The 15,877-nt window shown below is 38.7% G+C and overlaps 3 protein-coding genes across 3 annotated transcripts in view; 1 reads left to right on the top strand and 2 right to left on the bottom strand.

Moving 5' to 3' along the window:
• The window catches only part of LOC6638890, a 103,577-nt gene that overhangs the window by 86,596 nt on the left and 1,104 nt on the right, over positions 1–15,877 (bottom strand). The window contains exon 2 of the mRNA XM_002062508.4: positions 819–856. The gene's annotated coding sequence lies outside the window, so the exon portion shown is untranslated. The remainder of the gene's footprint in view (positions 1–818; positions 857–15,877) is intronic.
• LOC6638892 lies at positions 11,197–11,611 on the bottom strand. Its single transcript, XM_002062510.2, has one exon. The coding sequence runs from the start codon at positions 11,581–11,583 to the stop codon at positions 11,290–11,292; it is 294 nt and encodes a 97-aa protein (XP_002062546.1). The 5' UTR covers positions 11,584–11,611; the 3' UTR covers positions 11,197–11,289.
• Positions 14,679–15,236, top strand: LOC6638613. The gene has a single exon (XM_002062511.3). It carries the CDS (start codon positions 14,767–14,769, stop codon positions 15,196–15,198), a length of 432 nt encoding a protein of 143 aa, XP_002062547.1. The 5' UTR covers positions 14,679–14,766; the 3' UTR covers positions 15,199–15,236.

Below are 15,877 nucleotides of genomic sequence, written 5' to 3'. Positions count from 1 at the left end.
TTCAGATGATGTTGCCAACAAAGCAAGGGAAGGGGGCAAAGAAAATGCTAACGCAACGGTAAGCGGCAAGTTTTTCAATTTCCTCTAGCTATTACGAGACGATAACGCTCCACTATCCCCCTTCCCCTTTACACCGTTTCTTTACATTTGTTACTGAGTTCTCGCTTCTTTTCTCTCCCTATTTTTTGTCTCTGTTTCTGGCCATTGACGCACGGTTCTCGCACTGTATTTTTTTTCTCGCTTGATTTGTCACACAGTCCCAACGGAAAAATAAACCTGTCCAACTGTCTCTGGGACCGTGGAAAACCTGTATCCAACTGCTTTCTTTTTTGTGCCCAGAGCTAAAGCTTTTGCCTCTCATCTTGGCGCAATCGTATTTAGTTGCAATTCCTTTAACCCAGCTCCGTCCACTTCTCCACCTTGGTTCTTTGTCTGTCTCTCTCTCTCTTCTCTTCTCTTCTCTTCTCATTTCTTCTCTTCATCTCTTTCTGCATTTTTTGTTTTGCTATTCTAAGTGCAGTCTCTTGCTGAGTTTCGCTTAGTTTTTTGTTGGCATCTCGGTTATTTATGCGCCTTGTTGTCCCAATTCTTGAAAAATGCTACACAACAGTGTCTCATGTGTGCTTCTGGATGTGTGTGTGTGTGTGTGGGTGTGTGTGTGTATGTGTATGTGTGAGTCTGTGTCTGTGCGGTTTTCCATTTTCAACTGCTGTTTTTAGATTTTTTTTCTTTTTTAATAAGCAGCACACACACACACGCAAAGAGAGAGACTGACGGAGCATCGTCGCCTCTATCAACTATGGTTTTTCTTTACTCACCTTGCGCTGCTTTCCTCTATTGATCGGCCCATTAAATGCTGCAATAAGGAGAAGAGAGGAAAATTATGAGTTAAATTTACATCAATATGCCAAAATGGAGATAGCAATAGCAAAACTATTTTTGTTAACAAAGAATGGCCAAAATAATCAATTTAATAGCTTTCGCTCCCTGCCCCATCCCAACCGTCTTATGACGGGATCGAAACCGTGGTTCCATTTGGAACACAAACTAAAAGATAAAGTACATGTTTAATATTAATAATGTTAATTGTTTATTCTTCAAGCGTTTTTCTTTTGTATTTTCCATGGCCACCTAATTTTAACACTAAAACAACAAAAATAAGGACCATATGGTAAAACAACTATATGTTTTGATGTTCTATGAGTTGATTTATATGAAATGAACTAATAGAAGTCACTTAATTAACCCACAATAATCAGGGATCTATAGCATATATTGTGAGGAACTTTACGAATTTTGATAATTGGAGTTGTATTATTTACTAACAACAGTTTTGTAATCAAATCCAACCAATGAATCCAATATATTAAAAAATTTTACTAAAAAATTTTAGGCCACATTACACATTCATTTATTTGGTCATTAATTCCCATTCATCAATCTCAGATTCCACTGTAACATCGAATCAAATGACATTTTTCACACCTTTCACTGACCATTCGCTTCCTTCTGCCATCAACACTCTTTATCATCGTTCAACTTGTACACCTCCTTTAAGCCCATTCAACTGTAGAACAAAGGTAAACTTTTTGTGTTCGCCCACTTCATTCTCTATGATTTTTAATGTTTTTTGTTTTGCTTCGTATTTGCGTTGTTGTTGTTTTTGTTGTTGGTCTTTCTTCCTTTCTGTTCTGTTGAACATTGAACATTTTCTGCGTGTCAGCGGCAGCTGTGTTGGCCACTAAACAACAGCAACAACAACTGTAATAATAACAACAATAACAGCAAACAAAAAACAAACACAAACAACATTGTACAAATAACAACACTTTTTATTGCTTGCCTCCTGATGGGGTTGACGACGAGAGAAGGGGGGTGACAATGGGAGAAGGGAGAAGTGCTTTTGATGAGAATGGGTTCTTCAATAAGAGAGGATGCCAGTGTTAGGGAGCCACATAAGTTGCGGGGAGATTGAGGGTAAAGGGTTGGGGGTTGGCAGTATGGGTGGGCTGGGTGGAGGTAAAGGACAAATAAACAATTGCAATTGTGGCGTTTGGTTGTAATTCTGTGAGCTGCTAAATCGTCTGTAAATACTTTTGTACAAGTTAACAGTTGTAAATGGGCTTTTTATGAGTTAAACGAACGACAATATTTGTGACCAGAGGGATGCGAAGGGGCATGTGTGTGGGTGTGTGTGAAGGTGGCGGGGTGGTCAAGTGGCTAGCGGTGGTAATATCAAATAAATGGGATTTCAGCTCTCTGATATCTCGAATATGAGTTGAGCGATATCATTTTGTTTTAGCTCCGCATTTTTCATGTTGCAACTATTGAATATGGGCAATGGAAAAGTCTCACTAGAGGGAATACCAACCAACAACAACACCACCACTTTGTCTATGCGAAGGTCATTTAAAGCTAGCAAGCGAGCTTCGTTAAGTATTTCCTCTCACTCATCATGTATCTTGGAAACTTTTGGAATGGCCCCTCGTGAAGTCGTTGAGTGTTTCTCCTGTCTGTCAAGTGAAATCGTATGCCGCCTCTCACACGACCATTTGAAGATAGTCTGCCCGTTGTCTCGGCTGGCAAGTGGCAAGTGGCAGGTGGTAGTTATTGTTACGATTTATGGCATACGCACATAGATCAACTTTGCAGACCTGAAACACCAACACCGACAACACCAACGACAACTGCAACATCAGCAACATCAATTCACTTGAGCATTTTCTATTGATTTTCGTTGTTGCTGTTACTAGCTGTAGTCTGTTTTCTATTTGCTTGTTGTTGATTTTCCCCACGTCCATAATAATGCTAAGAAATGGAAATCATAAAAGTCAACATCAACAGCAACAAACACATTGGCCATGACCGCATGACCAGTTAGCCGAGAGGAGGGTGCAGGGGAGCGGCTAAGTTGTACAATTGAATGTTGCCGGCTTCATTAGGAAAATTTTGTGCGCTTTCGTCAAAAAGAAAAAGCAAGTAACACCACATCAGCAACATCATTATCGTAAAGCTAATGAAGATAGAGCCAATGATCAAGCTGATGATCGGACATATGATGAAGATATTGATAATTGTGTTGAAGCTGCATTTTGGTTTCAGGTGAAATTAGCCAGAGTTTGGTCTAGCCCCCAAATGGGCGACAATTTTCCCATTGCCCCGTGGGTGGGCCGCCATTAAAACATTTGTTGCACTTTTTCTTTCCTTTTTGTTTGTGTTTCTGTTTTTTTGTTTTTTTTTTTTGTTTTTTTTTTTGCGATTTTTAACGAGCAGTGAAAGTAAAAAAGCACTGTAAATATAAAAAACTATCTATGCATGTTTAAACATGGCCAACACACCATGCAGAGCCAGAGACACGCCCTTAGACCATTTGCATGCTGACGTTTACGTTTCGTTTAGTTTTTTTTTCTCCCTGGCAAACAGAAATCAAAGCTGCAACAAAAGAAATGCAAAATTAAATGCAAAAAACAATCAACTCAGCCATAGACAGTCAAATGCAGCAATAACTACGTATACGTACATAGGTACATACATATATATATAGCACAAACATATATGTACATATGTATGTACATACGTAGATCACATTGGAAGACACGATAAATGGTTTACGGGCAAGAGACATTGGGAAGGGGTCGGGAACCTTCAGCGCCGCGTACAAAAACTGCTTACACTGGCCAACAATGACTACAATAAAAAACGCTAAATATTTATTATTACATGCAACAAATGCAAATTTCCTTTTTTGGTGTGTCAGTTTGTGTGTGTGTGCGTGTGTGTGTAGATCTTTATACTCTCACGAAAGAGTGCATTTAGATAAAATGATTAACATCACGATTATCAGTATCTATTAGTATTTCAAATATAATATAAGCGCAATTTTTCAAAAGGATTCCAATAGACAACTGAGTTACATTTGTACTTCATCGAAATCCTGATTATCCTTAATTGTTGTATATATAATTCTTGCGTTCCCTTCTGTTTGATTTTATACGAATTAATAACAAATAAAGTTAAGATTAAGATTAAGAGTTTTAAATTTAAATTTTGGATAATATATTTTTATATGAAGTATTTTTTCAAGTCGCGTTTTTAAGTCAGTTGAAACTTGATCAAAATGTAATTGAACTACTAATTAAACAACGAATTTAATGCCAACTAAGCCGTAAACGTATTCCAACAACATCGGCTTATAATTGGTACTGAAGGTTTTTCTTCATCCATGATGCATACATGTATACACATACATAGAAAGTAATACGATTTTCCATCAATCAATGGGTAAAGTAAATCAATGTGAATTTTGCCAACAAAATATGAACAATTCTATGGATTGTTACAATTATTAAAGGCATTTGAAGCTTAGTCGTCATCACCATCCACCTCACTCTCCCTCCTCTCTCTGCCTCTGCCTCTGACTCGCTATCTCTTTCTATCTATCTCTGGAGTAGAGTATCGCATTGAATGTGTGACCCAGATTTGGTTTTGCTTCAGTTTTCAATGTGTGTATGTGCTTTTTTTTAACCATTTTCATTTTCATTTTCATTGTTGGCTTTTCAATTTGTTTTTAAATGCAATAAAAGTGCATTTTGTATTTTGTCTGCAATGCATTGATTGAATACGTCACATTCGATGAAGGAGTGGCAAAGAGAGAGAGAGAGAGAGAGAGAGAGAGAGAGAGAAGAGAGAAGAGAAAGGGACGACAACAAGGACGAGGGGACAGTGAAGCCAGAGAAGAGCAGAGACATTGGCTTCCCTTGAATTGCGTATGTGTGTGTGTGTGTATGGGCTTTTTTCCGCGCTTTGCGTATTGACATGAGCAATTTTAATTATATTTTACGTCAATTGTAAAACTGTAAATTGTATAAAACGCAGCAGCAGCAACAAAAAACAAGGAAAACATTTTTGTTTTAATTAATTGAAAAATGTATCTCTATGTGTATGCGACTGTGTGTGTGTGCGTGTGTGTGTGTGTAAAAATGACATCGTTAAATGATAGATACTCAAACCTTTGGGAGGCTAATAGATAAATTCAAGAGATTTGTGCAAAAGTTCATTACGCCCATCATCAAGCAATATCATCCTGATGATCATCAACCCATCGCCATAGCCATTATCATCATCGTCGCAATAATTGTCTGACTTTCAACATTTGTGTCTTTACTATGTGATTTGTGTGCCGAGTCAACGCCCATTTCATGCTTTTATCCATGGCTAAAGCCATTGTAATTTTACCAAAGTCATTTTAGTCTCGCAGATGTGAAAAGAGAGGATTTTGCCATGCAAATATCAGAGAGAATAGAAATTCCCCGCATACAGATAAATAGATAGGTATATTGAACCTTACATCATATCAAATCTAGTTGCACTGATACTTTAGCCACTCGCCCATGACATTCTTGAATTGCCTTACAAGTTAATAAAAGAAGAAAGGCAAGCTCTGTGCTTGGTCATTGAAGAGGTGAAGCGCTGATAGGGGCGGGGAGTACAGGGCAACGGCCAGTCCATTGCTCTCCTTCTCTCGCATAGGGCTCATAAATTTGTACTTGAGCGGCCAAGTGTGACGAACGAGATTACTGAAATCTTCTGGAGCAGATCCATTTTTCATAGCCAACAACTTTTTGAGTCGAGGCAATAGCAGCAAGAGTAACATTCATTGCTATCTATAGAGTTGGCTTCTAGACACATACAACAAATTGCTCTTGTCTTAGTTATTTGCTGTCATAATAGTTTCAGCTGCTGCTGCTGCTGCTGTGTTGCCTTTGTACCTTTTGCATTGTTGCTGCTCTAGTTGTTGCTGTCGGTCTGTCAGTTTGTAATCGGACATCAAAATGCGAAAATGATATTCCCGATGGCAGCCATTGTTGACCAATAACAAAGCATCAAACCGACCCCATCAGGCATTGAAATATAATTCTATATTAAACAATAAAAATGTACAAGGCAAAACCAACTGCAACATACAGACACAGCGAGGTTGGATTGAGAACTCTTATTCTTAGCTAGGTTAAATTAAAGAAAAGGTTTTATGTTGAATCGATATAATCAAATATTTTATTGAATGCTAACTTCTAGTATAAGCTTTTTGGCAATATCAAACTAAGAAAATTACGTGATTAGCCCTTTAACTAAGAACAAGTAGATTAATACACAAGTGAAATTAAGGTGATTCGAAGAAAAATTAGAAGAAAATCCGAGATCAACTCGTCTAGATGCTCTCGTATTATGTAAAAAGGACAGCACGAACTTTCACCAAATCGTCTTAAGTAAAAAAACAAAAAATTAAATAAATTCAAAGTGCTTCCCCATGGCCATTATAATCGTCATCAGCTTTATATGGTTAGTCACAAGCAGCAAACAATAAAAAAAAAATAAGAGACGGATGAAAAAAGGTGCTAAATAAATGTTTGCACAATTCTTGCACAATTTAAAGGCATAAATTACAAGTGAACACAATCGAAATTATAACAAAACGAAAGAAAAGCAAAGAAAATAAATATGCATGTATTATATGGAACAAGGAAGACTGAAACAAAAAGCAATTGTCACATAAACAAAGTCTCACGTAACTGCTATAAATATGGCAGCGGAGGGCAGCAAACAATGTGAGTAAGAAAGCGCGAGGTTAACATTGCGTATGAGTTATATCTACCCAGTTTGTCGTCCCCCCAACCACGAATCACCAACCAACCTCCACTTCCTCCAGCTCCAGCTCCATCCCCACCACACCCACACACTAGTAGAAGCCCCGCGTTTTTGTGAATTTGGTTTTGCAATGCAATGTGCGAATAACATCAGCAACATCAACACCAACAACAACATAAACAACAACCACAACAATAAATAAAGTGTAACATATGCAAATGATGATGAGAAGCTTGGCGATATCGTCACTGATGTTGCTATAGCCATAGCCATTGCTCCTGTTGTTGTCGTTGCTTCTGTTTCTGTTTCTGTCGTTGTCGCTGTTGCTGTTGCTGTTGGTGATGATAATGACGACAACAACAATGATGATGTCCTTGGGCTTAACTGGAATATGCAAAGCAGAGCAGGTAAGTAAGTGGATGGGGATGGGGATAGAGGTGATGGTGGGGAGGGGATGCCGATATCCACAGCAAAGACAGACGGCGATGACAGCAGATAAACCCCTAGCCAGCCGCAGGCGTTGTCAATAGCAACCATCAGCAAAGTGCAAGGAGCAACGGCAACAGCAACAGCAACAGTCAAACAGACAGACAAACAAACAAGCAACCAACAAAAGTAGAAGTCTACGTAATTGTAACAATTTCAATCTTGTTCGAAACTGGGGAAAACTGAATACTGGAAAACTTCATTGAAACCCACCCGCACAGGCCGCAAATAAAACAAAAAGCGGCCAACGGCATGCAGCATGCACGTCAGCAACATAAGGCAGTGCCAGCAACAGTAATGGCAGCGGCAACTCGTGCATGTTGTCAATTGTACAATTCCCAAAGAGATTGCAGGCAGAATGGTTGAAAGACAGAGAGAGAGATAGAAAGAGAGAGAGAGAGAGAGAGAGAGAGAGAAAGCAGAGGGGCATAAACTCGAGTGCAAAAAGTTTTTTAATAAAATTAAATTTAATGCCTTCAAATGCTGCTCTTACGCTCATTCGGTTTCATTTTGCAGCAAATTGCATTACAGACACAAGCAGCAGGATGACGACAGCAACAACCACAAATGCAAATGAGCTACAAATGCAATGCAATGCACATGCATAAAAAATGAAAAACGGTTAAAAACAACAGAAAAAAAATAAATAAAGGAGGTAAGAGGCATGAACTGCCTGCCGAGAGCAGCCCACGAGAAAGCCATCCATAAGTTTTTCCATTTTCTGTTTTTATTCATATGACATTTTTGTGCGGTCTTCACAGAAAATATGATTAAATATTGTAAATGCCACAGTTATGAATCGGGAAGTGTGCAGAAAACAGGCCAACCAACCAATTCCTGGGCCAACACACAATGCAAGCAAGCAACCAGTGAGACAACATACCACAGACCTGCGCCTACGCCCACGCCCGCGCCTACGTCCACACCCACGCCCGTACGCCCGTACGCCCACATCAACAACTTGCAGCAAATATGCAAGCAAATGCCACACCTTACTCCGTCTAAATGGCGGCGATCAGCAGCAGAGAAGCCTTTTTGAGATGACTTTTCGGTAACGAACCGGCGAACAGGTTCAGTTCAGTTGCCGCCGCAAAGTGAATCTAAGCGAAAGACCGTTGTATCGAGGGAAACTCCAAGAGTTCATGAAACAGGAGTCAATTAACTTCTCTGCTCCAGGTTGTAGGTTACAACTTTATGCTAGCTGCTAGTTATTATTCTCATTAGCATTTTGCGCGTAATTTGACTTGATTTATTTGCTAACAGCAATTGACTTTCTAAAAATAACCACCTAAACTAACTAAACAGCTTGGCCAGCAGCATCAGCAGGTTCAGTCAGCTGTTGTTTGGCTTTAATAAAATTTTCGATTTAATTGCCAGCAGCAACACCTTGAAAAGAGAGAGAAAAAACAAAAACGAAACACAAAACCAACAACAAACGGCCGACGAAAAATGGTGGAATAAAGTAAGTATACATACATATATAAAATAGTTTTTTTTTCTTTTCTTGTTTATAATAATAATTTATAACAAGTTTGTTATGGAAAAGTGGTGAGGGAACTGACGCGGGCGATGTCAATGTGTAGTGGGGAATGGAGAGGGGTAAAAACCAAACCAAAAGACCACTAAAAAGCAATTGTAGTTAAATGTCAAAGCGACAATTGTCTCAGTTTCAGTTTGAGTTGCTTTGTCGCTCTTGTTGCTCTTGTTGACCGTTGTTCATAAAGTGAACGGGACACGACAAGCGACCACCGACAACAACTTCGACAACATTGAATGGAGGATGCCAAGCGGAGGCGGTGGCGGAGACGGAGAAGGAGCTGTAGATGAAGATGGAGGAGCTTTTGTGTTGTTCGTGTTGGCTGTGTTGGTCATTGGTCCAAGTAATAGAGTGCTAGACTAAATGAGGCTTAACTTGGAATGACCACAAATATTACTGTTGCTGTTGCTGCAGTTGGAGCAGGGAACTTGAAATTGTGTGACAAATCGACAAATCACAAGCAAGGCAAAATGGCCAGCAATGACCAGGCGACTGCAAAGAAGAGGGAACAAATGGGAAGGGAATCAAAGAGCCAGACTAAATATGCTAATTATGCGTTAATAAGCAGACTCTACTCACTTGCTTGGCCAAGCATGACGACCATGCAGCAGGGAGTGTGGGGCACGAGAGACCTTTATGCCTAGTCTATGTACGTATACAAACTTATATTAGATGTAGGTATATACACACATACATACATATGTAGAGTGGCTGGTAATTGTGTGAAGTGAAGTAGAGTATCAAGTGGTGTGTATGTATGTATATTATGCTTTTAGATAATTTGCTGGTCACTTGGGTTAGTTCTTTTTGCCTTCTTTGACGAAGCCGACGCCTCAGTTACTGGTGCTGCTGCTGCTGCTGTCACCTCGAACGAAAACTGCGACGGCAACGGCAACGGCAACAACTACCCATAGAATTATTGCGAAATTTTTCGCCTAAGGCTTTTAGCTTTAATTATGAACAATCAGCAAATGTTGCTAGTGTTTTCTTTGGCTTTTTGTTTCTGCCTTTTTGCATGTCAATCAAAAAAGCTCATGTCGTGATTTGATGATTTTCTTTTTTTTATGCTTGATTGTTGATGTTGCTTACACAACATTTGGTCTGACTCGAAATCCATTTGTCAAGTAGAACAGACGCTTCAAGCCTCAATATGTCTGTCCATCGGCCCATCTGTCCATCGGTCTCTGTCTCTGTCTGTGGCGCTAAGTTAAGCCTGCCTGTCCTTCAATAATTCAGACAATTGGAAATAATGAAATATGACATACGTAACTATGGGTCCGGGACATTCGACAGGCAGCCAGAAAGGCAGAGGCTGATCGAAAAATTCGTATACAGAAACATTTATTTTAACGTTAAAAACTTTTATATGTAGTTATTAATAATTTAGTTAATCTTTTTTATCTCTCTAGTTAACTGAAATGATATTTGTTGGTGTTTTTTTTTTTTTTTGTTTGCGGCTGGCGCTTGAATTTAAGTTTTATTACAACACATTTGTTGGTTTGTTGTTGTTGTTGTCACTTGAGCACATAAATTTAACAATGTCATGTTATAAATTTTGCAGCTAGCACAAGGAACGTAAGGAAAATATACACACTCAATTGAAACAACACCAAGAGAGACAAAGACACTAATTTAATCAAGACGAAATTTTTATACTCTTTATAGGTCGTCTATGTTCTTGGAATTGAAACTTAAAGCATAAGTATATCTTGTTATCGAGTCCGTCCCAAAAGGAAATATTACACATTATTTGTGACAATATCATACTGCAACACCTTAAATACACTTGCTTTTGTTATCATATTTCTATTTTGAAATCAGGAATCATACATAGATACATACAAATAGATATGCAAAGGCTTGCAACCTCTTTTAGCCAGGGTATAACAAATTGTTTCAGTTAAAGTTGCTTGGCTGCTTGCTTTTTATTTATTTGTTGGTGACTTTTGCAAGTTGTTAACTTTTGTTTTTGTTTTTAGCTTAAACAAAGCTCAGCAGAGCCCTCTTTTGCTGTTGCTGTTGCTGCTGCTGCCGCTTCTTGGCTTTTTGATATTGTTTTTTGTCTGCTTTTTCGGTTAATTTATGCAACGAACCAGTTTTCGGTTTTCATCGAGCTCACAGTCAAAAGTCAGCGGGAGCAAGAGGGGGTTAAATTGCTTCTATATACATACATACATACATATGTATTTATATATGTGTATATAATTTTTATTATATATATTAAAATTAGTCTTTGCTTTGTTTTTTTGTTGTGTTTTCTTCGCTTTTAATTGCATTTGCAATTTCTAATTAAGTTGGCGTCAAAAATTTGCAACTGGTTAGGCCAGTTGTTTCCTAACGCAGCTTCAATTTGAATCTGTGGTCGGTCCAGAAGTAGTCCCATAGACACGATTTTGCTTCTGCCTTTGGTTTGCCGTTAACATGGCTATAATAGAATTCATTTGGCTTTTGTTCAATGTCAGCTACTTTTTTTTCTTTGTTTTATAGCCCATAAACTTAACGAATTTTCAAATCAAACAAAATGCCAATTTCAATGCAAAATCTTAACAAAGTTTTATTTGTGATATGATGAATATTTACAAGGAAATCACTCTTATATTTACAATGTGTGATAATGGTTCCTACAAAGGCTTCTGCTGCTGCTGTTCTTGCTGCTGCCTCTTGGCCTCTTTGTTCAGTCGGGAAACATTGTTCCTTAGCTTTTTCTTAAATATCAACTCTCGATTTACTGCCTTGAGATCATCCATGCTGCATGTCTTAATGTTCTTTACCGTCTTTGAGATGAGTTCGTCGGTTATTTCGATTTTGGTTCTCGATAGACGCAATTGGCGGGCATTGCGGCGTGCCAGCTCGGCCCGGTACATGAACAGATGATAGGTGACAGTCGGTTTCGCCAGTCGCATGTCGTGCTCCATTTCGATATTCGTTGTGAAAGTGTTACGTTTGCCTTTCCTTCGCTTGGGCGAATGCTGGTTGTCCAGCAAATAGCCACTAGTTATATACATATGTATGTGCTCCGAAAGCACATCCTCTCTACCTGCACGTTTTATCTCCATCGCTGATTCTTTCTCTCTCTAGGTATGCTAACTTTGGATTCGTGGCAGGTACCGCTATATGCTACCAAAGGTACCGCTTCTGTAAATATTTGTGCCAAAATATTTCGTGACTTAATCCCCTTTAATCCCCCAGCGGATTGCTATTCTTTCGGTTTACCAACCATAATGTGTGTAAATAAGCGCATTGATGAGCTTAGACTATAGGGGACTAGTAGCAATACGGAGCATGTTATCCTGCAGATTGCGATGACGTCAATGAGCATGCAGAATCTTGTCAATAGTATGGCTAACAATCAAATCTGACCTCTTTTGTCGACATTGCGCTAGACTTTCGGAAAGGAAACGATAGCAAAAATAGTCGTCCTAAAACGAATGCAATCGAAACACGCTTCCATTTTAAATTTAGATTTTATTTCCTCTTAGAAAGTTTACGTATATATGTACATATGTATATATGTAGAAATTAATTAATTAATTAATTAAGAATTCAAATTATAGGTACTTGTAATGCTAAAATTTAAGTACTTTTTTCACAATTCCTCATATTGATTATTGCTAGCAATATAAATTCAAAAAATCTTTTTAACTTGAATTGCGAAGACTTTGCATCACACCTGAGTGTCATATCTTTATATTTTGATCAACGTGAAATACGTCAATTTGCACAAGTGTGCGGTGTTCCGCACTCTCTTAGAGTACTTCTCATTTGCATAGGCATTCTTCTTGTGGGTTCTGGTAATTTCAGCATGTCGCAAATTGCATGGAATGTCCTTGCTGTGCCGTCCCTATGAACAACTTCCAGGTAATTCATTAAAATGCATCATAATGAAATATGCAAAGGGAGAGGAACAGTAAAGAACAGGACGGGACGGGACGCGACGGGACGGGTCCCTCTCGGAGTAGGTCGTGGTCATAAATGGCATAATCCTTTTATAATTGCACTTAGTAGCGACGAAAATGTACAAAAACAAAAGGATTTCAAAATCGGATTAAGAATCTGGGGAAGACCACGCGCCGGATTAAGCAAATGTGAGCATCAGCGTTTTATGGCAACGCGAAAATACCTCAAGGGCTCAGACCCAGTAACAGGTAATAGGTGATAAGGTCAAAGGCATAAGTGACAGAGGGGAAAAAGGAGAAGGCCGGCCTGGCTAACTGGCTAACATGGGGTTGACCGCCTCAGACATCTTGCAGACAGCCTTTCTTCCAGACACAGCGACTCTAAACTCAATGAACTCAAATACCTATTGTATATCGGGTGTGGATGGAGCTGGATGGGGCATGGCGATTGAGGAAATGTGCGTGCCGATGCATATTTATCGCTCAGACACAAAATCATTATGTTCATTTCAACAACAAGAAGAAATCGATTGTGTTGTATCATCATCGCATCATTATTGTTACAGATTCATTTTTTTTTTTTTTTGATGATGATTATGATGAGACAAGAAGCTGACGGCCAATGGACTATAGCTATACGCCCTGCATTTAGCACTGATTTACTCAATACAAGAATTAACATAAGAAAAGAGACGCACACGCAAGAAACTTTCTCCGATTATGACTATTTTGTGTTTTTTCTGTTATTGCTGATGCAGTTTAATAAATTTTCTTTAATCAAAGAATTCCTTACGGGACAACAATGAAGGCAATTTCACTTTCCTTTTTCTTTCTTTTGCATTTGTTGAACTGCAATTATGTCGAAATTAACTTAATTTATTTCATTTAGAGTGTCAATTAGATTAAGTGAAATTACAACTACATGAAAAACATTTTTCCGCTAGCTCCCATCCTTCCCCATCCCCCCTCAACCATGTTCTTCCAAATAAACCCAACTCTCTTTCTGGGTCAATTTACGAGGTCACAATTGAAACGGGCCAGCGCGTGGGTCAGAGATTTGTTCATAAATAAATATTTAACTAGCTCTCCAGAGATGAGGGTAAAAAGGATTTACAAGTGAGGCCTTTCCCATTTCATGATTACATTTATTACTATAAAATAAAGGTTGGAACCAAAACCAGAATAAATTGAACAATTCGTAAGAGCTAAACGCTAAACTCGAATGAAAACCATTAATCTAATTTGACCATCCGCTCATTAATCGAAAATAATTGCTCTAAGACAATAAATGTCCACATCTGCCGCAAATTGATATCGCAATTGGTTCCTTATTTCTAATTACATATACATATACTAATATTGAGGGCAACCCATTTGACACATTTTAGATGGAGAAATTCAAATTAATGTTTGATATTAACTTCAAATTTGGTTTGAATTATCTTAAAAAAAATTGCTCATGTCTTCCGATTTTGATGAAGCTGAATATAGATTTGTTCATATCGAAATTAAAAAGAACTGTCTTCCGGAATAATTTGAATGTTGCATGTTTTTGGATGAACATATATCATTCAAGTGGCTATCAAGAATAATCTGACTGTAGTTTACGTGTTTATTTATTAATTTCATTATGACAATGCTGCGGATTGAAATATCTCTTGTCGGTTTTTAATCGTTTATTTGTGGGAAGTAAGCGACGAGAAGAAGACCTATCAAAATTCGTGTTGTTTTATCTATATATGGATCACACATAAATATCTCTTAGTTGTTACTATATTTTGATTCTCTTTAATCTATTTCTACATACAGTAGCCCACGATACAAGCACATACAGACAGGTAGACCTGCAGAGAGACAGCTTGGCATCTTTATGTTAAAGGTCAAGCCATAAATATTTCGCTAAAGTACACAAATCAAAGCCACACCCACACACAGACAGGTAGTAGGCAATCTTGGCCATATATGGCAAGCATTTAACAACCTTAGTAAGGGTTTTACCCAAGCTAACATACTGACAGTAGTTATTAAAGCCAGGTAATTACGCGGTCACAGGTCAACGCTGGTCAACAGGTAGTTAGCCACTGTCTGGTAATAGGCGCTATCCCAAGCGCCCCAGATATAAATAATCTTCGTCAACTTCAGCAGGACATCATTCACATTTCAAAGAGCTATCAGCTAACAGCAACATCCTCTGCAGAAAAAATGGAAAGTCAACGCAATAATCTTCGTCGTGGTGCTCGTCCAAGTGTGGGCTACTTGCTCTTTCAATATCAAAGGGAGCTCACTCGTCGCCATGCGGAGCCCAGCCGCCTCTCACGCACCAAAATCCATATTATCGACGGACTGGTGTCTCGCACCATACGCCATTTGAGACAGTGCAGCGTGGAGGATCTGCAAGCCTGCAAGCGGGAATTGGTATACAAGGAGGAATTGCGTGATCAATTGAAAGGAATGCGTCGCCGCAGGAGCTCGAGCGCCAGTCCATTAGCCAAGGAAGCTAGCTCAAAGTCTGGCTCAGCCACCTCCTCTATTTCGCCAACAGTGGCACTCAAGGCTCCAGGAACTCCACCAAAGCCCAGATCCCAGAGCAGCATCACCAAGGTGTCCATTTTTGGCCCCGAAATATTTGTTTAGCTTTTTTTTTTTCTAATTTGCAACTTTTTTTTCTTAGTATAAGTTTAGAAATTAAATCTATTTGACCTTAATTGTTGACGATTAAAAATCAAAGAATAAGGTATTCAATAAACGAACAATTCGACCAAATTTGACCAAAATCATTTTTCATTTTTCTCTTACTATTTTCATTTCTGCTGAGACTCCTTTTGATTAATATGTTCTTGTATATAATATAAAGCCTTCTATTTGTGAACACGGTATAAAAATGTCAATTGTCGGCTATGATGCTTGTTGTAGGAGTGGAAATTCCTGTTCTCAAAAAGCCTGTTTTTACGCTGTGCCGCCACAAAATGCCAGCCTCAAAGAGTCAAAAGTTCCCACGACATCGACAACGGCGACTGGCGGCGCTCCAATGAAAATTGGCCAGACTTTGCCGCTGCCTGATAGACGCAGGTCCAAGACTCTTGCAGAGCCGCGGCAGACAGCGAAGAATGCGGTTTAAAGTTCAATCGTGCAGCAAGTGTTATTTTCGGTTTGCCTTCCATCTTCACTTAAAAAAAAACAAAATCCAACCAAACCAAAAAAAAAAGTTCCTATGAATATTGAAAATCGCAAAGCAAAAAAAAAATTGTATATTTTTTTTGTTCAAAAATGTTTCAAATAATGACTTTTGGACTCTCACAGAGTGACTCAATTA

Source organism: Drosophila willistoni, assembly GCF_018902025.1.
Source record: "Drosophila willistoni isolate 14030-0811.24 chromosome XR unlocalized genomic scaffold, UCI_dwil_1.1 Seg144, whole genome shotgun sequence".
NCBI classification, from domain to species: domain Eukaryota; kingdom Metazoa; phylum Arthropoda; class Insecta; order Diptera; family Drosophilidae; genus Drosophila; species Drosophila willistoni.
The sequence above is the reverse complement of the archived record's forward strand: the minus strand, read 5'-3'. Positions and strand labels throughout refer to the sequence as shown.

What these genes read in the sequence shown, in the direction of transcription:
- LOC6638892 (XM_002062510.2), bottom strand. Translation starts at nt 11,583, where the DNA reads ATGGAGCACGACATGCGACTGGCGAAACCGACTGTCACCTATCATCTG.
- LOC6638613 (XM_002062511.3), top strand. Translation starts at nt 14,767, where the DNA reads ATGGAAAGTCAACGCAATAATCTTCGTCGTGGTGCTCGTCCAAGTGTG.